This window comes from Amblyomma maculatum, chromosome 11 (assembly GCF_055883805.1).
Source record: "Amblyomma maculatum isolate TAMU_Amacu chromosome 11, ASM5588380v1, whole genome shotgun sequence".
Classification (NCBI taxonomy): Eukaryota; Metazoa; Arthropoda; class Arachnida; order Ixodida; family Ixodidae; genus Amblyomma; species Amblyomma maculatum.
The window spans coordinates 109130255-109155365 of NC_139354.1; the positions used below are offsets into that span (position 1 = coordinate 109130255).

Here is a 25111-nt window from a genome sequence, read left to right on the forward strand (position 1 = left end):
GTGTGAATTAAGTACAGTAGTATTTGTAGAAACGAAAGTGTGCTCCGTAACTGTACAAATGTTCGTCACCTCTTTAAATTCATTTGCACCAATATACCGCAAAATCAAAACACGTAAGCAACTGATCTTAAATTGGACATTGCCGATTATCACAATCGTTGGTCTCTTTTGTTTCCCCTTGTGGTTTTTAATACACTATAACGAAGAAGGGTGAGTGTGTCCAGAGAAACTCATAGTGATTGGTTTCGCTATGTTATAAATGGTGCGAGGCTGGTGAAAGGGGTGGCCCCGGACCATACAATGAATCTTCAGCATTGTCGTGATGTCGCACACTTGTTCGTAAAAGAGTAAGATGGGAGCGGCCCGAATTTCGGAATAACGCAAGGATTTTTCATCACTGTAGTACCCCAGCTCACAGTGCCCTTTCAGTAAAGTACTTTCTGGCTCACAGCAGGGAGCGCATGAGGGCTGGACTACGCTCCTTACTCACCACACAGCTTAGTGGCACTTCTGTACTTGGTTACTAAGATGAAGTCTCATTGAAGTGATGTGATTACAAGACTGTCAAAACAAAAAACGACTGCACAACTGAAGGAGATGACAAGTGAGGTCACAAGCAGTGCTTGAAAGAGGGGAACATTCATCTGCAGTGTTACCTAGACAGCGGAAGGGGTTAGCTTTACGGCGACAGCAGCAAAGATTCAAGGTTACAGCAGTAAACAGTATATGTAATATCACTCTTGTTATTTATTATCGCACCTGGTATTTTCAAGAAGAGAGAAAAATCTAATCTATGTAAAACTGTGGGCTCACTTACAAGCACATAGAACTTGTTTTGTTCCGAATATTTCAAGCATTCTGAATAAGAAATCGCTTTCTTTCAGGTGGAGATTTTAATGGCTTATGCTCCGGTCGGATACCTGACACATGTGGGGTATCCTCTGCGACTGCTCATCCCTTTTGCCGGTCCATTACGTGTGAGTGATACATACTTAACGCGGCAACCTCGGGGTAGTTTGCTTTTTCGAGTCCCTGGGTATTGGCCTCGAGATCGAGCAGAGTCGCCACCTTGCGGCTCAGCGGCGAAACCTACCCAGTGTGGATGCGTTTTCGCGTCGCGTGCCCGCCCGCAGTGATTTACGCGCGCGCATGCGGCGTGTACAGGAGTTTTTTTTTGTTTGTTTCACGGTTTCTGCCCACTTTTGTTTCCTTATCTGCCTCTTGCAAAGAGATATGTGAACAGGCTATCATCCCACGCTTCATTACAAGAAAAAATACTTGTCCGTATAGAGTATATGTCATGCTGGATAGGGACATCATCCGTCGCGGTCTTCGGCGCTTGAGATCCTTTGACACGCGGTGTCTCAAACGAAGTGGTACTGTCGTTAGCGCCGTGTCAAAGCAAAACAGGTCGCTGCCGTCAATAAAAGTTAATGCAAACGCTCAGAAACCGCATATTCCCGTTTCTGTTTATAGCTACTAAAACATATGCCACGTACAGACAGCTTCATACAGCAGAATGCAGTTTGAACAGGCCCCTCTATGCCTGCTATGCCTTCTGTATGCACGATAGAGTTGTGTGGGTACTTTTTTTTTTTTTTTGCTTCTAAACCTCTGTCGCGGTGTCTCAATGGTAAGGGCGCTGGACTGCTGATTTCGTGAACGGGGGATTCAATCACAACCGTTTCGAAAGGCGCTCCTCTCCTGTGGGATCGTCATACTGATGCCGCTTTCATGCGTTAAACCTGGGCCAATATGCATTTTTCTTTTCTTTTTTTTGTGGTTGAAGGCTTCTGTGCATCCGTAAAAGTTTTAGTGAGCACATTTTACTTTAGAGAAATACTCGATTGTTTGGAAAACATATTCCCTGCACCTAATTGTTACCCTAAATATTACATAATACCCCTAGATTAATGTAGTTTACTGGTAGCCTATTATAATCATTATAATCCCTTTTCGTCCAAGTGCTGTCTTCCAAGCAAACTCGTCGTTTCTGACAAGGGGAGTAAAACAGCTTCATGCGGGCTTAAATATCAGAATAAATACATCTTTATAGTCGCATGATAAGATGACCTCCATTTCTTTCGGAATAGTTTTATATCCGGCATCTGTTTTGGAAGCAACCCTAATATTTTACTTCACGTAAGATTTAGTCACTGCTAAATAATTAGTGATAAAGAAATGTTCAGCCTGTAAAATTGCTTCCCAGAACATGACAGTGCCCATGCGCAGTTTATAACGATGTCTTCGCAGCGAGTAATTCGTTGCTTGCACTTTAACGTACTGCAAATTAATCGCTGATTATTGTAAATACTGTCAAGTGTGTAAAAGTTCTCTCACACGGTGAAATTTATTGGCATTGCAAAACAAAATAATTACACTACTAATTTACCGTTATATATTAACATCACACACATCAGAAATCTCTTATACTTTCCTCGGTTTCAGGAAATCATTTACAGTTAGTGGCGCATGCAGTAATACACTATCACATTCTATGACAGTGGCCGCAAAAGGCATCTCGGCAAATTCAATCCACTCAGCGTTGCACACGTGAACAATCAGCTTTCCTGTGCGGCGAGGTTTCCTGTATAGTGTCGGCGTGATCTTTTTGGGGAATACTTGTGCGTGGTTGTCTGGGCCAGAGTTGAGTAAAGCAACTCGCCATGCAGTGCGCTGCCAGTGCTACATTTAACCTGCTTAATCCTCGAGTCAAGTACGATATAATGAACCAGGCTTTCTCAATTTAATCTAAAGTACTGCAGGTATCTGCGTGGGCTTGACATTAAATTCGCCGGTCTCACTCGTATGAGACACGCGCAAAACTGTTCAAAAGTCGATAAGAAAAACAAAGCAGTCATTAGGCAGGCCCAAGCATTAGGCGCGTGAGCGCGGTACAGCGCAAGAAACGTGCAAAGTAAATCTAGAAGTCTGGTGGTTGCGTGCTTTGTTTTCCTAAAATCCGCTCTTCTTCTGCAGCATTGGTGAAATCCATCGACTTTTTTCTGCAATATTGCAGAAATACTGCAGAAGACACGTTTTCATCGCCAACAAACCCGCCATAAACTCGGAAGCAGACCTACGCAGCGTGCGTTTCTGCGAGCGCCGCCGGCCGCCGATCCACACTACCGGCGTGACGGTGGCGCCACCTCTAGGTCGATCTCGCGGCGAATAGACTGGATTCCTATTCGAATGGTACCCGTCAGGAGAGGAGCAAAATTCTCTAACTTACCATGACAACACTCAAAAGGGCAAGAAGGACCGGGGGCATTAAATGCACTTGCGTTAAAAGCTTCGCCGGGAAAAAAAAGAGGGTGTATGCGAATGTCACGTTGTGCATCACCACCTGCTGCGGCTAGCGCATTGAAGCGCCACCTGTCACCTGCCATAGTTAGCGATACGTGACAATGCATGACAGTAAAATCTTGCTTCAGCTTGCAGGGGAGATGACAGATTGGCCTAAATGTTGATGCCGCAGGAAGAACCAGTTAAAAAAAACTGTAAAATTGATAATGACTAATGATAAATAATATTGTCAGAAAAATTTGAAAGTGAGCGAGAAGGACCCAGCAAAGGGCACAACAAAGTCGCTCAGAAATGTGCTCAGCAGAGTTCGGCTATGATCGTTTAGAGATTAAAAAATGCATGATGTAGTACATACCGCCGATCCTAGTTGAATGAGACCAAGTATTTATTTATAGTCTCATAGCCGATAGGACTCTTAGAGGGGAGGTGGAAAAAAAAGCAAGTAAACAATGTGAACCAAGTAAGTGCATAAATAATATATATATATATATATATATATATATATATATATATATATATATATATATATATATATATATATATATATATATATATATATATACGGTCTTTACTGAGAAATTGACAATTAATTTGTTATTATGTATAAAACTGGCAGCACTTATAAAAAAATAGCCGCCGCTTGGCGAAAGTTATTTACATATTTAAGAGACAGAATTTAGAATTTAACCTTTGAGTACGGAATAATAAGGCAGCATTTACACGGCTCAAATTGCAAGCCAGCTGACATCACTGTCCTCTGCGCGCGCAAAACGCCACTGCTCGCAATGAAAAGCTAGCGCTTTAAGAGGCTATTTAAGAAAATTTAGAGTGTGTAATTAGTAATCAAATGAAATGCTCAAGTAATAAATTGAATGATGAAAATGCGTTCACATGTGTTTTACTGCTCAGAATATGCAGCCAATGTTTGCTGATGCTATGTATCGATGCATAAGGTTTTTAGATACAATAATATAGCTAGAAAAAAATAGATAAAACAACAGAACATCGCGCGCGAAACGCTATCGCGTTATGCCCTTCACGGCGCAGCTCAAGTGGCCCGACATTACGCAACCAGCGCATTTAGCTGAACGCGAAATGGGACGCATCAAGTTTCAAGAAGCGGTGCGTGAGGATACCGGTGGCATGATCGCCCGGTAGGCTACAATAAAAATGGATAAAAAATTAGGTAGTGAAAAACATTGCCCATGAATGTGAAACGCTACGTGTCCATACCCTTCACAGCGAAATATGTGTCCCCCTGTCTTTTTCACTTTTCGATCTTTCTTTAAAGTTCTGCTGCCGCTGTTAGTTACGACATTCAAATCATGAATAAGCTGAATTGTCATCCGACATAGAGGTCTTTCGGTAATCATAAGCGCAGAGGACACATTATTATTCAACACCAGAGGTGCCACAGTGCACCTTAGTTGACATTGTACTCTCGCGGGTAGTAAATAGTGCTGTACAGTAGGGGGCCGCCAGAGTATGCTGGCTCGGCTATTGTAGTTGAATGAGCTCGTGACGCATGAAATGTTTCATGTGCAGTTACTCCTCGACCCAGGCCTGGACAGTGGCTACATTCACATCCCCAGTGCTCTTGAGAGACTACTCCAAAGTCTGTGCGCTTTCGTCGGAGGAACGCTCTGTTCACTACCCCTCACGCTTACACTGTTAGACAGTGCGCAGCAGATTAACAAGGTGAGGTACCCTCTTCATCAAATTTTAAAACGGATCAATGCACATATACTACCTAATAAAAAAATCCCCAGACTACCGGACTCTTGAGCAAGGCGAAAGTCTATTCGCAAACCTGTGAGCCCATGTTAACTATTCAGTGTTTGTACGACTGCTCGTACGAAGCGCCTTTCTGCCAAATGCAGCTAAAATGGATGGATGGATGAAATATAAGAGCGTCCCCTTTGAAACGGGATGGTAGCAGTTGCTATCATGCTCATTGTTTCCCCTATATCTTAATTATTGTTTTAGATAGATTAACTATACCATCATTCTAATCATTGATTTTTTTGTTTCTACATTACTAACATTATGTCACTTCTCTGCTTTTAAGCCACCAATCTTAAAGTAGTTTTTTGCTAGCTTCCATCGCAGATTCACCCGGCCACTGGTATCTCTAAACCCTAGGGCCTTAGGAAGAGTGACTGCGCCTGCATCGACTTTCGGGTGGATACCATCACATTCGAGTATAATATGGTCAATTGATTCTATGGATTTACCCCATACTGCACATGTGTCATCTTCATGGTTAAATTTCCTTTTATAGCTGCATTTTCTAAGGCAACCCCATCTAGCTTCAAACAGTAGTGCACTGCCTCTTGAGTTATCAAAGAAAGCTTCCTTCCTGATCTGCATTTTCCATAATTCTACACTCTGTTTCTTCTCCATCGAATTTATCCAATTTTTAGCCTTCTGTGTTTTTCACCTCTTGCTTAATGCTCTTTATTTCTCCGTCCTTGTGACCAGCATGCTTACTGGTAAGTTTCCTAGCTCTTTTCCTCCATTGTGAGTCAACGCTTTTTAAGTATAGGTGTTTAAATACTTTGGCTGCCCACCTTTTACTGTCCAATTTCCTCAGGCGTTCCTCATATAATATTTTACTCTGAGCTTCCCGTACTTCGAAAGATGATCAGCCCTTATCTACCTGCACTGCCTCATTTGTGGTTTTGCCGTAGGCACCCATTGCCAATCGTCCGATGTCTCTCTAATTTCTTTCTAATGTCGACTGTACCTCTGATTTTAGGCACAAAACTGCATTTCCGAAAGTAAGTCCGGGCACCATAATTCCTTTCCAAATACCCCTCAACACCTGATACCTGTTGTATCCCCACAATGCCCTATGCTCATTGTCCCGACATTGCTTCGCCCTTTTGCCCTAAGTGATTGCTCATGCTTTTCCCTGTATGCCAATCCTTCGCTTACCCATACCCCGAGATATTTATATTCTGCCACTCTGGGTATATCATGGAATTGTATTTAAGACCCTGATCAGTTTAGCCGTTGACAAATCATCAGACCCAACTTATCTGCGCTAAATTGAAGCCTAGAGCATCCCCTTCTTCTCCGCAATACTTAAGTAGAGTTTGCAAGTCTTCCTGGCTATCTGCTAACAGCACAACATTGTCTCCATACATTAAACTAGGGAGGCGCTGATCTACGATCTTTCAGCCTTATCTATATACGGGGTTAAAACCTTGGTTACTTTCTTGTATCCTTCTTTCCATATTTACCATATAAAGCATGAACAGCAGCGGTAATAGAGGATAACCTTGTCTTAATCCTTTGCATACATTGACAGCGTCCGTACTTCTTATCCCTTCCCATGTAATTTCTATTTTGTTATCCCGGTATATTTCCTGTAGCAAAACTGTTATTTGATATCTGAAACACTGAAATCAGTTATCTGAAACTGATATTACTAAGATCGAAAGAGTTCAAAAGAAAGCCATTCGTTTCATTTGTCACCAGTACCACCGTGATTTTTTGCCTACTTCTGCCCTTCCTTCCTTACAGCTTACTACACTATCACGTCGCCACATTTGGAATCATTGAAATTCTTGTATTGCATTATTCATGATCATTATCGACTTTCATCTGACAGTTACATTACTTCAGCCTGGCCTACTGCATCCAGATACTATCATGAGCTTAATATTGTCCCCTACTTTGCTCGACATAATCCACTTAAAAACGGCTTCTTCCCGCGCGCAATCGCAGCTTGGAATATGTTTCCTGGATCACTTCGCTTCCTTCCTTTACAAAATTTTCCCGACATCATCGCACACTGACTATTTCACACAGTTAAGTAATCTCTAGCCGTTATTAGTGTTGTTGCTCCGTTTAAATTTTCTCTTGTTACTGCTCTACTGACTGTATTGTATAATTATTTTATTTATATCATGTTTACCTCCCACTCCTGCTACAGCTCCGGATGGAGCTGCAGTATTTAAATAAATAAATAAATAAATAAATAAATAAATAAATAAATAAATAAATAAATAAGTAAATAAATAAATAAATAAATAAATAAATAAATAAATAAATAAATAAATAAATAAATAAATAAATCTCATGACCGATACTTTTTCTTTTAATATGTTCCATAGGAGTTCCCTGCTTACGTTGTCGTACACCCCGTTTATGTTCAGGAAGGCCAAAATAGAGGTCTATTTACCGCTCTACATTTTTCGATGAATTGGGTAAGCACGAACATGCTATCGTCTAAGCATCTACCATTTCTAAAGCCGTTCTGAAGTTCTCCGATTTCTCACTTTTCTCACTTTCTACCCATGCTTGCATCATTTTTTGTCACCGCCTGCATGGCCAACCTGTATATAAAAGATGTTATGGTAATCGGCCTGTAGGATTTCATGTCCATCCTATCTCTTTTCGCTTTAAAATTAAAATCATTTTACTCTGCCGCCAGCTGTCCGGAATTTGCTTATTCGCTATAACTGCTTTCAAAGATTTTAACAACGTTTCTTTACTTCTTGGACGAAGTTCATTAATTAGCTTGATCAGAATTTCATCTAGTCCTGTAGATATGCTTTCAGGAATATGCTTTTTCGCCTTTTTCCAGTTTAGATTGGTCACTTCTAAGCTACTTTGTATTCGGCTATCTTGTGCTTCTTCCTGATTTGCGGAGGTTACCCTATCATTTCACTTAAATGACTCGGCTATAACTGATGTAATGCGGTTAACTGCCATTGTCTCCCGCTAAAAAATTTCCCTCGTTATCTTGAATCCGTTCCTGCCTTCTTTGATTATGTTTACCTAGCCAGCTTTTACGGTTAAAGAATTTTCTTGGTCCACCTCTAGTGACTGCGTGTATTTCTGCCATCCAGCAATCGGTGAACTGCTTTATTGTACTTTGGACGAGGGCCTGTACATCAAGTTTCCTTTGTCAAAAAGATTCCCATTTTTGGTCTTATTCCTCCTGAGATACCTGTGCTTTCTTTGCCTCTCGGTGTTTCCGTGAAGCTACCCGTCGTTGTTCAATGGCTTCCATGATTTCCTTATTCCACCAGCTCCGTGGCTTCTACTTTCCATTCCAGCGGTTTGCTACTTTAACCTCCTTAAACAGAGCTAGCTATGGCAGCAACTCCCAGTGGCAGGTCCCACCAAAACCTGACTGTGCCTTATTTCTGCAACGTGTTGCACAATTACACACGCCTCGTATGAATGCCCCTCTCGGCTAAACTACTGAATCCTCACAGCTCAAATTTCGCTCAGAAATAGCATTTGGTCGACAGTATTTAGGGCGAAAGCTTTTAATGGCTTATCGTTGTCCGTCCCATCACACTATAGGGTCAATTATCCTGAGCCTTTTCTATAGCGCATCCTCGAACGCTGTTTCATTTAACGTTTAGGAAAAAATCGTGCTCCAGCAGGAATAGATCTCCTACCCCTCCGATCCCCAGGAAAGCGCGTTAACAGACGTAACCACGCCGATTTTTTCTTTTTTTGCATGGAAGTACTTCAAGCCCGATTTAACCAGGTTGCATCCCGCAGCCTACCAGCATCGAGCTCTTACTTTTCCGACGCATCAAAAATTTTCGGAGCCATATAAATGTATCGAGTAAAGGTAACCAGGCAGGAGGACGATCCTGAGCATATAACCCCCGCACCATAGCACACTGTTCTCTGAACACAGCCTTCGACGAACGTGGTGGCTCTGCGTGGCTCTTCGTGCGGCTCTTCCACAGGCTCAACAAAGCCATGATATATTGTTTATGGCTGCTAACACAGGCGACAGTCTACTGACAATGGCACAAAATCCCTTTTGCACAAAGCCACGCTGTCATATGAAGTTTAAATAGGAATGTCTTTGCGGCTGATTGCATATACATCCGTACAGTATTGTTGAGAAAGCGGAGGTAAGATTGCCGATACTTCGGTACATGAAGTAACTTCTCAACTTTTGTCATCTGTCTTCTAGGTAGACTGTATAGGTATTCTAAGGAAGACCGTACGTTGAGTCGGCAACTTCCTTAAGGAAACTCCACAAAGGATTCTTACTCCTATGACTAGTGAGCGCAAACAAATTAGGCAAATGAGCACTTAATCGGCTATTAAACACAACTTGGAGGAAGGGATGGCTTGCTGTTTTAAAAAAAGAAAAAAAAAACTTAAAACAAGATGGTGAACAAACAAGTGCTGAAGACGAGCTCCACCGGCCTCCAGAAAGAGAAACAAGTTATCTTGACGCATAGGCTCCCATTGAGACCGCCACACAAAAGTATTAAAAATGTATGCTTGGACTGTACTTTGATTCGTGCGCAATGCAACACCTGCCTGGCGTAGATAAGCTTCGAAATTAACGAGGCATTGCAAACGTGTGCTCGTGCAAATAGAGACAGCTCTCTAACCATCAAAGCCCGGGTTTGTCGCCAGCTAATGATATTTGAGGATTCCAATGAGGCCCACTATTGCGATACTGATGCAAGGAAACCCTTAAATACTGTACGTCTTCGTAATCTCACCTGAAGATGATGGTAAAAAAATTAGGTTTTTTACCCAGCAACTTGGACAGAATCCCTTTGATTTATCAATGTTAAGAGACGCACTCCAACTATTACAAAAAAAAACTCATTTATGCTCAAAACCTCGATCACACTCTTTTTATTAGAACAGAAAAGGGCCATGTCATCAGCATAAGCCAAAATCTTCATTTCAGATTGCGATTCTGAGAAGCCGTGGACTGCTTTGTTCTTGATTATATAACGACATGTGGGGTTCAAAATGTAACGCAAATAACAAAGACGCTAGCGGACAACCTTGTCGAACAGCTGATTAAAACGGAATAGGTTTGGTAAAGTTTTAATCAACAATCAGCCTTGTAGAGGTCGCTTTATAGCTATAACATAATTCAATGCATCACAAATGCCTGCACTGTTAAATACAGCAATCAAAAATCATAACGCGCCTAATTAAAAGCTTTTGCCAGCTCAGTCAGAATGAAAGCCACTTCATTCACCTCATCTGACACTGTCTCTATCACGGAACGTGTGATATGAATATGGTTTTGCGTACTGTGGCCTTTGATCCCACACACTTTGAGTAGCCCTAATAACTCTAATGTCACAAGCTGCAGACCAGAAAAAAAATACCTTCGCAAATATCTTATAATCCGCGTTGCATTTAACTCTTTTAAACCGATACGCGTCCGTGCTTTTCGGAATTAGTATGCTGTGGCTAGAATGTGGGAGAAAAAAATGCCTATGGCATAGGCTGCACTGAAAACTTCCAGTGAGGCAGGTAAGGTAGGCATAAACGTTTTATAGAACTCGCTACTTAGACAATCCAGGCCAGGAGGCTTCTGGCACTGTAGTGAACAAATGGCCGACTTGACCCAATTAGTATGGTGTGGCTAGAATGTGGGAGAAAAAAATGCCTATGGCATAGGCTGCACTGAAAACTTCCAGTGAGGCAGGTAAGGTAGGCATAAACGTTTTATAGAACTCGCTACTTAGACCATCCAGGCCAGGAGGCTTCTGGCACTGTAGTGAACAAATGGCCGACTTGACCCCATTTAAGGTAATAGACCCCTCAATGGTTGCCCGCTGCTCATATTCAAGAGGAGGAAAATCTTTTAAATGAATGAAATCAGAGCCACTGATCGTGCTACTTATACCACGAAAGAATCACACATAATAAATAAAGAAGGCACTAAAAATACCTGGCGTGTCACTGTATGTATCACCTCCGCAGCGAATTTCTAACACCTCCTTGGAAAGAGCAGCTGGCCTTTCATGCGCGAGTTGATTGAAAAGGCTAAGCCAAAGCCCTTCAGTCCAACGCCGATCGGCGGTGCGCTTTAAGTATTTTTTTTATCAATGAATTATATTTTTAAGTCAGCTCTGGCATCGGTGCCAGCCGATTAGTGCACGTTTCAGGCGTGAAGGATGACAGTTTTAGTGTTTAGTTGTTTGTAGCCTTTTTTTTTTTTGTTTTTTCAAATTGAAAAATCTTATCTAGGGAGCAGTTTACCCTTTATACACAATGTCGAGACACTTGCTGTCTAATACACCGTTTAGAAAGCGTTCATTAAAACTTTTCGGCACTGCTTTCAAAGGAGCCCGCATCACAGTTTGTCTATTACTTCTGGGTATCAAAATAAAACACATCGGCTCAAATTTCGTTTTCATGTGATCTTTTCAGACTGCTATTCATTTTCACTACACGTGATACTCATGGTTCGGCGTTGTGTGATTAAGGCTTTCGGCCTTGTTGCTGTACAGACTACAGATGGCGACCTGGCGTGCGGATGGTCCGCATGAGGTATAATAGTGCAGTTGCGCACTACTGCAAATGCCGTTATACAACCTGTTCCAGTGACTTCTCTTGATCAAAATTCACGAAGCCAAATAATTTTCATCTCAGCCGCAAACTTAAGCCAATACGGCATCATTCACCGTCGAATGGCCGGAAAATAGTTTACTGTCACAGCAAGAAATCTCTCATAGCATTTTGCGGCAATTTAGTATCAACGTTGCCATGGCGACTTCATTTTGTGGCTGAGACGAAAATCCTTTGGCTCTAAGACTTTTGACCAAGGCTGTTTGACGTAGCATCTCACATGAGCGACCAAACGTTATAATAGTATTTGCCATTTGCTGTTATGGTTAGACTGCTGTAAATAATGGAAAGCCTTCATTCAGTTTTCAAAATATGCATCATATATTTTGTTGGCTATCTAAAAAAGCCTTATATTCAACGCAGAGCACATCACCAGAAGTAGTGATACTGAAAGCACGAGACATGACGCCATATGTTCAAAATTCTTTATCGTCGTCAAGTATAAGATGTGAGGGTGCGTGATATGTCGTAACGAGAGCTAATACAGACCAGATATCTCGCCTTGACTCGCTGGTGTCACACATGCCGAGACGGCAGCCTTCGTTGACCACCGAAATGGCGAGTGGGACATTAAAATACCCACTATCGTTTCTGGCGCGATATTTTCTCGTAAGTCATCGCTAACCGGCCTCCACGTGAGGCCAGTTTTGTCCAGTTTCATGTTAGAATTACTACGCAGCCGTTCGTCCTGCAGCATTCCGGGTGCTGCCATGCCATTTAGATGGCATGCATCCGCTAGTCTAGCTAGTGGTAGAGATTTAAAGCTACAAATGTGCCTATAATATAAGGCCCTAATGACCTCACTATTCCACGTACCCTATCGCAGCGAGCTTTTCTAGAGGAAGAATAGTAATGAAGGCCCGATATCTTGGTGCCGTTTATCTTCTTGTATAACATGAAGTATTTTTCTTGTATTTATCTCTTTGTTAATAATGGGTAAGGCAAATCCTGTGTATGGGTCAAGTGTTGGCGGAAGGAGCCATATCCACTATGGGTGGGCGCTATGCAGAACATGGGCATCTGGCGTCGTTGCGCCAGCGAGCTTTCACCTTCTTACACATAGCCGGTCCTAAGCGTCTCGATTCATCCCTGGTTCCTTGATCAAATCCTTCGTATTTCGAAGCGTCAGTGCCACTGTACAGTAGAGAATATGTAATGAGAATAATAAGGTAAAAATAGTTGCAGGATGCTTACGATCCCGGTAACTCGAGCGCAACACTTCAGGTATTTCCGTTCAGGGGTCCCGCAGGACCCTAACGCTGCCAATCAGCAACCTGTTCGAGCTGTCTGAGTTCTAAGTGGCCATGGGGGATTGCGGGAGGCCGACCAAAACCTTGTGCTCCACGTTAACCAGTGCCAACTGTGACAGTCTAGACACGTAGGCCATCGTGCAGCTGCCCACTGGATGCGCCACACGCGACGCTGCTGCTGCTAAGAATGGGCGCCTAAAGCGCTAACTGCCACAGGCGACACGTCGTGCGACGACGACGCCACCGCCTGTCGTTGCCGCTGGTGTACACCGCATGAAGCGGCGAGACTCGGAGACAGAGCAGCGCTTTTTCAGCGGTGCTCTGTTACCGCTACTCATAGTTCGGTCAGTAAGAAAACAGTTACGCTAGTATCCCGTTTCTAATACCGAACATATGATGTACGATAAAACACGGACGGAAATTGTAACGCATCGCGTTTCTCGGGGACATAGCGTTGTGGTGCGCTACTGCACTGCGATGCAGACTTTTATTGCAAGAAGTGACTTTCTCCCGCTCCTTTAGAAAACTAATAATATCTAGTCACACTAGCCTTTCTTTTCCTTCATTACCCTACCAAGTTTTACTCAACTGTCTCGATGGGTTCGTATACATGCACGGATCAGACGAAGTGAGCTCTTGCTTGTTTTTTCGTTTTTCGGTCAAACCGGACTAGGACAACAAACATCACTCGCAAAAAAGTCAAAATAGAAATTGGGTACCCCAAAGTTTTCTGCGATTAGCTGCCCCTCGAGCTGCTTCCGCGCAGCAGGCGAAAGATTCTGAAAACCAAGAACCTGAGCAACGCGACGAGCGGCAATCATCTGGCGGCCCTCAGTCCACCGCAAATTGTGTCCTGCAGTCTAAAGAACTCAACAAACATTCATTCATTGACGCAAGAAGAAACCGACCCTTGCCGAGAAAAATAAATAAAAAGAATTAAGAAACCGGGGAAGTGACTCGTTAGTTTATCATTCATTGCTTCGAAGGGTGCCTGACTTTGACACAGAACAAGAGAAAAAAATTATAGCTCGATAGTCGGATGGAATATGTGCTAGGAAAAACGGATCATATAAGCGACATATTGGATCCCACGTAGAGGTGGCTTCTTGAAAGGGACACTGAAGACAGCTGTATTAAAACTCTTATAGAGAAAAAGAGCGTCGAAAAAGGAACGCACGAAGAAAGGCAGAGCACAAGCGCTGAATTGTAGCTGGATATCACACCGTCATCCTTGCAGTAATGAATAGCTCGTTCGTTGCCAATCTTCGGAGGGGCTGAAGCCTCTCCAAACGTGGTCATTCGGCAGTGAAGAAACAGTAGACGATGACCAAGATGATGGTCAACAGGAGAATTACATTTACACAAGAAAAATAGTATACATTGGCAAACTGTAAATTACAGCAGCAAGAGTACACAGACCACTGTAACTTAAAAGAAAATAGACTCTCACACAGAGAAGTCACTCTACAAGCCCTTACTTTTCTACCGAGAGTTTCGGTTAAAAGCCAAGGACCTGTAAATACGTGCTAAGTGCGAAGCCTCAATCTTGACTGCTCAACCTGGTCCGAGGACCGCTTTTTGATGACAAACATCAACAAAGACCCGAGGGCGGTCACCTTCGCTGATCCGCCCCGAAAATGAAGCAGCCAATCAACTTATTGAAAAACATGCCGCAACCCAGTGGGTTGGGAATAATCTTGGACCTGGGAACCTAATTACATCAAATAAATATACAACATTCACGACACACACTCTCCACTTGCCGGTCCCCAAACCCTCTCACTCGACGCCTGTCTTTCCTTCCCCTCCCCGGCGTTTTTACGACGCGACCTTGGAGCTGGCGCCTTTCTGGAAGAAAGGCCGCCTGGAGTCTGGGGACTAGGTCACACAGCCGTCCTGTTCGAGAAAAGGGGGAGGGGGGGCACTATCCCGGAGAATTGTAGCGTCACCTTTGCTCGCACCCGGTGAGTCGCTGCGGGGGGGGGGGGGGGGGGGGGGGGGTCAAGGGCCGCGCCTAATGTCGCCTTCTGCCGGACATTTAGTGAGCGCTAGTGGCAGTGAAGACGGCTTCATTATCGGGGTCTCCCTGCACCGATGTTTGACGACAAAGCGGGAGACGGCTGGGCGAGCCGGCCGTAAAATGTTTCGCAGAAGCGGGCTGCTGTTGTTCCCGGCCAATAAGGGTGCGTCTGCCATCGCTTCCTCGCGACGCCTGGGGGGCGAAGGGACGAAACAAACCAAGTCTCCTGCGTGCCCCACGGGGCTCGGCTAGCGCCCGAGTAGAGGAGAGAAAAGGAAGAAAAAAAGTCTGAACAGCGCTGACTCTGGGATCGGAGCGCGGGGGTTCGATCGCCAGCTCGACTCCACGCGCGAGTCGCAATTCACAGCGGCCTTACACGTCCCTCCTAAGAGGGTAAATGAGCTTGGAGTCCGGTCATTTACACAATAAAAAAATAACAACAGAACGCTACATTCTTCTTTCATGCGACGATTTTGCTAGGCTACAGCGCACCCAAATCCGTCCCTACTGACGGAAACCGTACACACGAAGTCGGGAAATAAAACCAATACAAAACAACGGCACTGAAAACATGAAGTTTCTTCATGACAGTATGCAAAATCTTGCATAGCGCACAGCAGTGTGCCCTAAAATTTGCCGCACATAAGGCACATGTAAAGACATAAAAACAAAATCGCCAAAATCGCACTACAAGAGCACGTCTATAGGCTACGCAGAGTTCGCCATAGCCCGAGTATCAGCACAAAAGCACTCATCCGCGGCGCACGGTTGTAGCACGTGTCACCGTTCACATCACGCGGCGGGTGGCGGGAACATTCACGCCACTGCACAGTTCCCGCCACGTCATGCGACAGTCTTTACGTCACTGTTTGGCGCCGCCAAACAGTTCCGTGCACGCCACCCGTTGGGTGAGCAGGAACCCTCACGCCTGGTGAGGCCAGCCTGGCTATGTTAAACAACCAGATCCAAAATCGGACAGTTAGGCTTTCTTTGTCGCTGTTCTTTGCGCAAGATTTGTACAGTGGTTCTACTGACGAGGCTAGCCCATGCAGTTTCCTGCGCTGACGAAGTGAGTTGGGCAGGCGCCTGCTTCTATCAATCGAAGCCTGCACACTATAGATCTCATGGGCACCTCGGCGCTCACGTTGCTGTGCAGTAGTGGCTTTCAGCGCCTGTGGTACACTGTTGCAGCCTCTCGTGGCCCTAGCACTAGAGATCTTCGCACTGCTTCTCGATGGCAGACTGCATGCCGAAACTGGCACGTCGTCGCGCCTTCTTTTCGGCGGCCTCGACTTTCTGAAGCTGCTCATTGCTGTCATGCCTGCGCAGAGTTTGAGAGGCCTGCCAGCGTACTCCTCGCCACTACTGTGCTGTGTCTTATTGCTTTCGCTCTCTTGACCAAAAATAATAAACTGACCGCAATCTATTACCACGCCCTGCGTCTCAAATGGAGCGGGCGCCCTCTCCGTAAGCTCTGCTTCGACACCCGTTGCGAGTAGATCTTCACATGGGGCACACTCCGTTTCCGTCGGCTGATCAACTCGCACTTCGGAAGTGAAATTTCTGTGCGCGGGATCCGCGCCGCTGCTGTCGGGCTCAGGTGGTTGATCTTCGCTATCCCGCACCGCGCAATATGCTAAGTCTTCTTTAGATGGTAACGCCAGCTGGTCCCCGTTCATTTGGGTTAGCTCCGTTTCGACGTCTTTTCGAACGGACTTACTAGACTTAGCCATAGCTAATCCTGCCAAAGGCTTGTCAGCTTCTTCGCGAATTTCTATCCGCGCCACGACACTGCTCGTGCAGTTCTTCTCGCCCCCTAACGCAGGCTCCTCTAGCTGCGCCTGTGGGGCTGCACTATCCGTTTCCGCTGCTCCCTGCCCTGAGCTAGAAACGCTTCGCTCATCATGGCTTTCGGCATTCGTCGAATACCGGGAGGAGCAGCCCTCAACTGAACTAGTGCTTTCTTCCGCGGGGCCAACATCTAATTGACGCTGTCCAATTCTGCTAACTGCTCGTTCGTTTTTTCGCGAATTTCCAAACGCGCCATGACACTGCTCGAGCAATTCGTCTCGCCCCTAACGCTAGCTCCTCTAGCTGCGCCTGTGGGGCTGCACTAACAGTTTTCGCCGCTCCCTGCCCTGAGAGAGCTAGCAACGCTTCGCTCGTCTAGGCTATCTGTATTCGTCGAATACCGGAAGGGGCAGTCCTCAACTCCGCTAGTGCTTTCTGCCGCGGGGAGGTCTAACTGTCGCGGCTCCTTTGCTTCGGATACAGTTTTAGCCTTTCCACCACCAGCATGCTCACGTATCACCGCTCTCATCAATCTCTCTTCCTCTCAGAATTTCCCATTTTTTCTCGCTCAAAACCCAATTCAAGTTGCCAAATCACCACACGCTCTTCCTCCATCAGGGGACATGCGAAAGCCTTCCTTGCAAGCATATCTGGCGTCCTTAATGCCTCCTACCTCCCTGTTCTTAGCACAAGCCAAGCCAACCTCGACCAGACGCGAGAAGTCCCACTCACCCGTCACCAACGTCGCTGCGGGTAGAAGCACCGAGGCCCTGAGTCACGCCTTGGCTGGTCGTCTTCGGCAGGTAGCTTGTACAGTCGTCCTTTGGCTGCCACTGCTGCTGCCCGAGGCCTTGTTTCTTGCTGCTTTGTGGTAAGGTGCCGAATCCTGTCGTACTGCGACAGTAATGAATAGCTGTCTTCTACGGGTTGAGGAAGTATTCGACATATAGACAACTTGCCGAGGAGAAAGAGGAGATGATGATCACCTGATGGCCGAAAGGAGAATTATTTTTACACAAGAAAAATAGTATAGATTGGCAAACTGTAATTTACGGCAACAAGAGTCACACAGACAACTGCAACTTGAAAGAAAATTGACTCTCACAAAGAGAAGTCACTCACAAGCCCCTACGTTCATACTTAGCGTTTCGGGTAAAGGCCTAGGGCCTGTAGATACGTGCTAAGCACGGAGTCTTAATCTTGACTGCTCAACCTGGTCCGAGGACCGCTTTTTGATGACAAACATCAACAAAGACCCGAGGGCGGTCACCTTAGGTGATCTGATCCAAAAATGGAGCAGCCAATCAACTTATTGAAAAGCATGCCACAACCCCAAGTGGGTTGGGAATAATCTTGGACCCAGGTCCCTAGTTACATCAAATAAATATACAACATTCACGACACACACTTTCTCCCCTCGCCTGTCCCCAAACCATCGCACACGGCGCCTGTCTTTCCTTATCCTCCTCGGCGAGTTTGCGAAAAAAAGGGGGAGGGGGGCCTGTCCCGGAGAAGTGTACCGTCGCCCGTGCTCGCATTCAATGCGTCGATGCGGGGGGGGGGGGGGGGGGGAGAGGTCAAGACCCGCGTCTGTTGTTGCCTTCTGCCAGGCAGTTAGTGAGCGCTCGTCGCAGTGCAAACGGCTTTATTAGCGGCATCTACCTGCACCGATGTGTGGCGAGGGCGAGCCGGCCGTAAAGTGTTTCGCAGAAACGTGCTGCTGTTGTTCCCGGCCAATAACGGTGCGTCTGCCGTCGCTTCTTCGCGACGCTTGGGGGGCGAAGGAACGAAACAAAGTCTCCTGCGCGCCCCGCGGGGCGCGGCTAGCGCCCGAATAGAGGAGAGAAAAGGTGAAACGTGCGCGGGGGTTCGACCGCCAGCTGGACTCAACACGCGAGTCGCTTTTCACAGCGGCCTTACACTTGCCAAGCATAACGACCAGCTAAAAAGCAATTTTATAGAGGCATTTGATATTCACGATGGCGGGTGCATCAGCGATCCTTCTATTGCTCTCAACGATAAATAAATCTCCCATTTTTCCCATCAAGACATCTGTGAATTTTGTATGTCAACCGTGTGCCCTGTTTTCCTGCCGTACAATGCAACTCGGCACGGTTTCAAGATATTGTAACCACTCCTGCTTTGACTGGCAAGAGGCAGTTGGCAGTATTTATTAAAAAACAAAAAAACAAAATATACTGTCCTTCTCACATGCAGCACGACAAGGGTGTGTGTGTCACCGACATGTGTAACTAGTATTGGATTTTTTGTTTTACTTTTGGTGTTTTCTGTAAGGGAAAACATTTAAAGACCGTTTTTTTTAAATGAATTCCTATAGCGCAGCACCTGTGTTGTATCTTTTCTCGTGCGTCCCGTTTTCCCGCGCTGTGTTACCACATGAATCAATACCAACCTGCCAAAATAGCTGCCTTATTTATCACTAGTTCTGTTAGAAAATTCCAATAGCACGGCATTTCGTCACTTTGCAGTCGTCTGCTTGGCACCAAAACACACGTTTATTTCTTTCCTTATGCCTCAATGTTCACAGAAAAGATGCACAAAGCTTCAAAAATGCACTTGTAAGTAAAACTGCGAAAAAAAAAACTTTAGTGCGCTTTCACCTTCACATCGGCACTCATGCGTAAAGAACGAAGAAAAAAATCTGTTTCGTTTTCATTGATATCAAAGGTGAATAGCTTTTTTTGAATGGTTAAGGAGGCTCTATCAGGAGGGCGTAATATCTACAAATCTATACTTTACAAAATGACGACATTACAATTTCACTCGTCATCACCCCAAAATATGAAAAGAGCACCTTTGGGCTCGCAAAATGAAAATGTAATATATTTCAGAGAGCTAGAAAACTGATCTATCCCGTGTTCGGAAAAAATAAGTTTGTAAACTAATGTTTTACTTGAGCTCAAATGAGCTGTGCCAATAGGCGAAAAGGGTGTGCCTTTACAGTTCCTAAATCTTTCATGAGGCTATTTGAACTCGTATAAGGAAGCACTCCGGCGTGTAATAAAGGTTCGTTGGGGAGGTTCTTAGTTGCACACCTACTTTTCCCTTGTGTGCGATGAAGATGCGAGAATCGTTCCCAAATGTTGCTCTCATTCCTGTTTTCAGACCAGGATTCCAGTGTATCTGCCCCATGTTTTAGTCGGCACTTCAATTCAAGACCTGATTCACTACGTCCAGGTGAGTATAGGAAATGCGGCAGCATAATCTCGATTGCATTCAGCGAGTTCGGTGCTTGGAATGTATTGCTCCACTTGCTAAGCAGGAAGTGGAGTACGTGAGCAACACCGCCGATACTTTGGTGTATGTCCTGCTCCCTGCTGCCGACGCTCGTTCCCGCCTCTTCCTCCGGTGGCTGTGGAAGCCCCATGTTCGACCGTCCACAGAATTATCAGCTGGCAGCCAACCCTGTGACACCTGATGTCCTATTTGAGTCGCCGGCTCCCACACAATTCGCACATCTGCTCACTATAACATGCTTCACATGACCTCACTGACGCCGTTCTGCGCGACCATGCCGTAATTTCCTCCGGTGCGTTCCAGTATGCTCCATCCACGAGATCGCGTTAAATCCTATCGCCTACCCTGTCCATGTAGTGGACCAGCCACGAAACATTACCGAGGTTACATTTCCTACTTCGTCGCTCTGACTGTTGTCAAATGATGTGGAAAACCTCGCCTGCTAGGAAGCATCCAGGCTGATCTTCTTGATGTGCTTAACCCCCCTGCCCGACAACTATGCACGGACGCTTCGATATAAACATGAGCCGCCTGTTCCTCCTTTTGCCTTTTTGTGCGCGCCTTTCTGTGTACTCTACATCTTTGAGCTCATCTCATCTAGCGCAAACTCAGATGCCTAAAACCACTGATAACTTCAGATGCCCAAAAACACTCAGGTAACATTTAGCAGAAAGCCAAACATGTGGTCTGGTTAATGGGATTTAACACCCCAAAGCGACTTAGACTATGAGAGACGCCATAGTGGAAGGCTCCGGAAATGTCGAAAGTCTGGAGTTCTTTAATGTGCGCTGATGTCGCCCAGACTACAAACAAGGCGCCTGTGACTTAATATTCGCCTCCATCGAAAAGCGGCCGTGCAGCTGGGATTGGATTCAGCCGCATTCTTCGGTACAGCAAACGACTACCAAACCAAACGTATAAGAAGAGAAGGTAAAACAAAAGCAAGTAAACAAGGCTAAAAACTGCAAGGTTAATGTCCCCAAAACCATGACGCCAAGCATGACGAAAGAAATTAGTGGTGTCTTAGCTTGGTTAAGCATGGATATCAGAAGCAAAAAGGTTCGGCGATGCCATGACGTTGCTTGTTGTTCCTTGGCGTAGTTGCCCCAGTGCACACACTTTCAAATGGATTGTCTGGGAAGTGAGGTTGAAACTCAGGAGTAGCATTGCCAAGGTCACTCACCCGAATCTCAAGGTCTACTTTTCGTAAACGGTTAACTTCATCGTCACATCCAGTGTTCTTTCAGCAGTAAAACACGCCCGTCTTGCTGCGTCTCATACGTCTCATTTCTAACCACTCGGCGTGCTTTTCTTCACTTTCCTCGGGGGTCGCCATCTTGCCACCGAGCAGTGCGGACGTGTTTCGCATGGGATCCGGAGATTTGCGCAGCACTGGGCGAAAATACGGACCTAAAGGACCCGGAAACATCTTACCGAGATCAGTAAGGGTGCCTAGTACCCTCCCGTCACCTTTCCTGGGAGGAACCGCCAAGTTTAGCCTGTTTTCGGGTACTTTAGCATTCTACCCGCATATGGCCGAGCCAGGCCTATTTTAGGCCTAGCACGACTAGGGAACCAACCGCCGGTCTACGTCTAGCCGAGCGAGATGCAATACACCGTGCAAGGAGAGGAGATTCCTCCGGAAGAATATGACAACCCCGATTTATGGACCCACGCCTTCAAGGCCCACGACCGGGTGCACCCGAAGAAAACAAACGCTGATATAACACCCAAGGACGGCCCCGGCAAGACCGTCAAGCTGGAGACTTCTTCCCCGAAGCGTCGACCAATATCGAAGAGGAAACCGCTTCCACGCCTCCCGGCAGAGGACTATAAAGTGGTTTTCAGACCCAAAGGAGGACTTGACCTCCGCTCCCAAACCGCCAACAACCTTCTGCAGAAGGTCTGCCTGGGCTCCGAAGTAGATTTCGCCGCTGCCAAAAAGCAAGACCAAGTACGCATAAATCCAACGACCAATTCATTCACCGTGAGCTCCCCGTTGCGAGAGAGAGCCAGCAAATATGTGAACCTTCAGAACTTCGAAATACAAGACCAAATGTACCAAGTCAGCGCTTACGTGTCGGCCCCGGACGAAGCCGTCAAGGGGATCGTCTACAACGCATTGGACGACCAAACCCACGAGGAAATCCTCAAGGACATCACAGACCTGAACAGGGACTGCCAGATTGCCGACGCCAGGCGGCTGGGCAAGACATCGGCACTGCTAATTACCTTCACAGGGACCAAAAGAGCGCCCAGGCAAATTCGATTCTACGGAGGGCTCTACCCGTGCTACCCTTTCAGAGCCAAAGTGGAAGCCTGTTTTAATTGTCGACGAGCTGGCCACAGGGCTGACGTTTGTCCAAGAGAAAGGATGAACTTATGCAACCGCTGCGGTAAGGATCACCCGGCAAAAAAAAGAACCAGATTGCACACCGATATGCATTCTATGCAGCGGAGATCACTTCACTAGAACGAAGAAATGCAAGGTGCGTTTTGAGAGACCCGGGAACCCCCCGCGAGGAAAAAAAACAGCTACCGATTTCAACGACGCGCGGCTGCACGAACAACCACTTCAACACAGCCAGGGCAAACACGAGCCCCGGAACAGATCAAAGTCCAACAACGAGAGAAACCGGAAGAGCCGAGGCCGATCCGACTCATTCCCGCCCCTACCGAGAGCCGAGAGCAAAGAGCGCCCTCCTAAACAGGTGAGCCGGAAACCGCAGCACAACTCCCAAGATAGAGGGGGAATGGCGGAGCTCAGGGCAATAATTCACCGGCAAAACGAGGCGATCAGTGAACTTAGGACGATGATTTCAAACGAGAAAGAAAAAGAAGTATCCACCCCTCCCCCCAAAAAAGGAGACTCCGAGCCCTCCCATAGAATATGCCCCACGGGCTAACCTAAACAATTGGGTACCCGCATCCGCGAGCTCTTCGCGAGCCACTTCGCCACAGCGTAACAGCCCCCCGGCTAAAAAGCGAACCATGGAAACGACAACTGAGTCGGAGAACCCCACCCTAAAAGACATAATTCAACTCATACAAAGCTCTAACGCTAGCTTGGAAGAGAAGATTACAAAAACCGCTGAGAAAAACAGAGCCGATATAAAAGGCCAGATAGGCGGGCTTTCCACCCAGCTAAACAGCCGCATGGACTCCCTTGAAGCACGACTCAGCCAAACGGAGGCTACAGTGGCTGCTATGCAAACCCAACTCAAGAACCATGCGGAAATTCTTGCTGCCTCAACAACTTCAGAACCCAACCCTTTTACCTCTCAGGCACAGCTCCAATATATCGGGAAACCTTAAGGAAATCAGAGTATGGCAGTGGAACTGCAGGGGTTTCCGCCAAAAGCGGGAGAACCTGCAGCTCCACATCCAGAATATGAGCGTCTCGGAAATCCCGCACGTCATCGCAGTTCAGGAAACCAATACCAAAGTGAAGCTCAGAAATTATAAAACCTATGAAAACTCGCGCGCAGCCATTTTGGTCCATAGAAACGTAACGGCCGTTGAGCACGAAATTAATACGACGGACGCAGGATACCGACAAAAAGAGCAAACGCGAGCCTCTTTATTCTAAACGTATATAGTGCACCGAAACCGCAACACCCCCCGGTAACGGAAGCCATAGGCAAAGCTCTCAAAATTAGTGGACGCAGACCACTGATTATTGTGGGTGACTTCAACGCCAGACACATGGCCGGGGGGTACAAAATTAACAACAAGAAAGGCACAGCAATCTGGAACCACATCCAAGACGAAGGTCTAACACTGCTAAACGACACACTACAACCTACACGAATAGGCAACAGCGTGCAAGCTGACACTAGCCCGGACCTTACGCTCTGCAAGAACGTGGGAAACGGGCAGTGGAAAAACACCGTGTGTAGCCTAGGCAGTGACCATTACATTATCGAAACTACAATCCCGGCAACGTCGCTCAAGAAAAAGGGAAGGAAAGAAATCAAAATCACAGACTGAGATAAATTCCGACTCGTTCGAACGCAAAACGAAGCGGGTAAAATAGAGAACCTCGAAGATTGGTTAAAACAGCTAGAAAAAGACGTCGAAACTGCGACCGAGGCAGTACCGGTCCCGGCGGAAACGCAATCTGTGGACAGCAGACTACTACACATGTGGCAGGCGCACGAAAGCCTCCAGAAGCAGTGGATGAAAAAAAAAGAATAATAGCCATTTAAAACTTAAAATTGCGCGCCTCGTCAAAGACATGGAATCACATGCGCAAGAAATGCTTAAACAACAATGGGGCCAAACGTGTGACCAAATGAGCGGCAAGCTCGGACTCAAAGACACGTGGCACCTTCTTAGACACCTCCTAGACCCGGAGAACTGCAAATCGACGCACAACAAAAACATTAGCCGAATCATACACGCACACCCGCTCGAGGACGACAAACTCCTCGAATCGCTCAGAGACAAGTACCTAGTCACGTCCGTGCCAAAAAAACTCCCGAAATACGACGGGTCTCCAAATCCAGAAATGGACGAGGAGATCACCGTAGCGGAGGTAAGGACGGCGCTGCTCCAGCTGCGCACTTCCTCAGCACCGGGAGCTGACGGGGTAACCAATAAGCTAATTAGGAATCTCGACAACACCTCGATCGAAAAAATCACCAAACGTTTCAACAACTGCTGGGAAAAAGGGGAACTTCCGGCCTCCTGGAGGCACGCGAAAGTTACTTTCATCCCAAAACCGGGTAAAAGCCTGGAAATTCAAAACCTGAGGCCCATATCCCTCACATCGTGCCTAGGCAAACTCCTAGAACACGTCATCCTAAACCGAATACAAACACATATGGACAAACACGAACTCTTCCCCAACACCATGGTAGGCTTCAGACCACATCTCTCCACGCAGGACATTATGCTCCGGCTGTCAGAGGACGTGGTAAGTCAAGGGTATAACAAAGGGACAAGAGCAATCTTAGCCCTCGACTTAACTAAGGCCTTCGACAATGTCGAACACGAGGCCATAACGGCCGCACTTTCAGACCTGGACGTAGGCGAGCGAACCCACAACTATATCAAAGCCTTCCTATCCAGTAGGACGGCGGAGATACGTTTCGGGCCGCTCAAATCGGAC

General features: G+C 46.2%; 1 protein-coding gene and 1 pseudogene across 1 annotated transcript in view; both read left to right on the forward strand.

Moving 5' to 3' along the window:
• The window catches only part of LOC146174643 (tear acid lipase-like protein), a 44818-nt gene that overhangs the window by 13023 nt on the left and 6684 nt on the right, over window positions 1-25111 (forward strand). The window contains exons 6-8 of the mRNA XM_084585422.1: window positions 885-977; window positions 4852-5004; window positions 19867-19938. Of these exons, the coding sequence (XP_084441548.1) occupies window positions 885-977; window positions 4852-5004; window positions 19867-19938 (318 nt within the window). The remainder of the gene's footprint in view (window positions 1-884; window positions 978-4851; window positions 5005-19866; window positions 19939-25111) is intronic.
• Window positions 21605-22904, forward strand: LOC146174644 (uncharacterized; annotated as a pseudogene).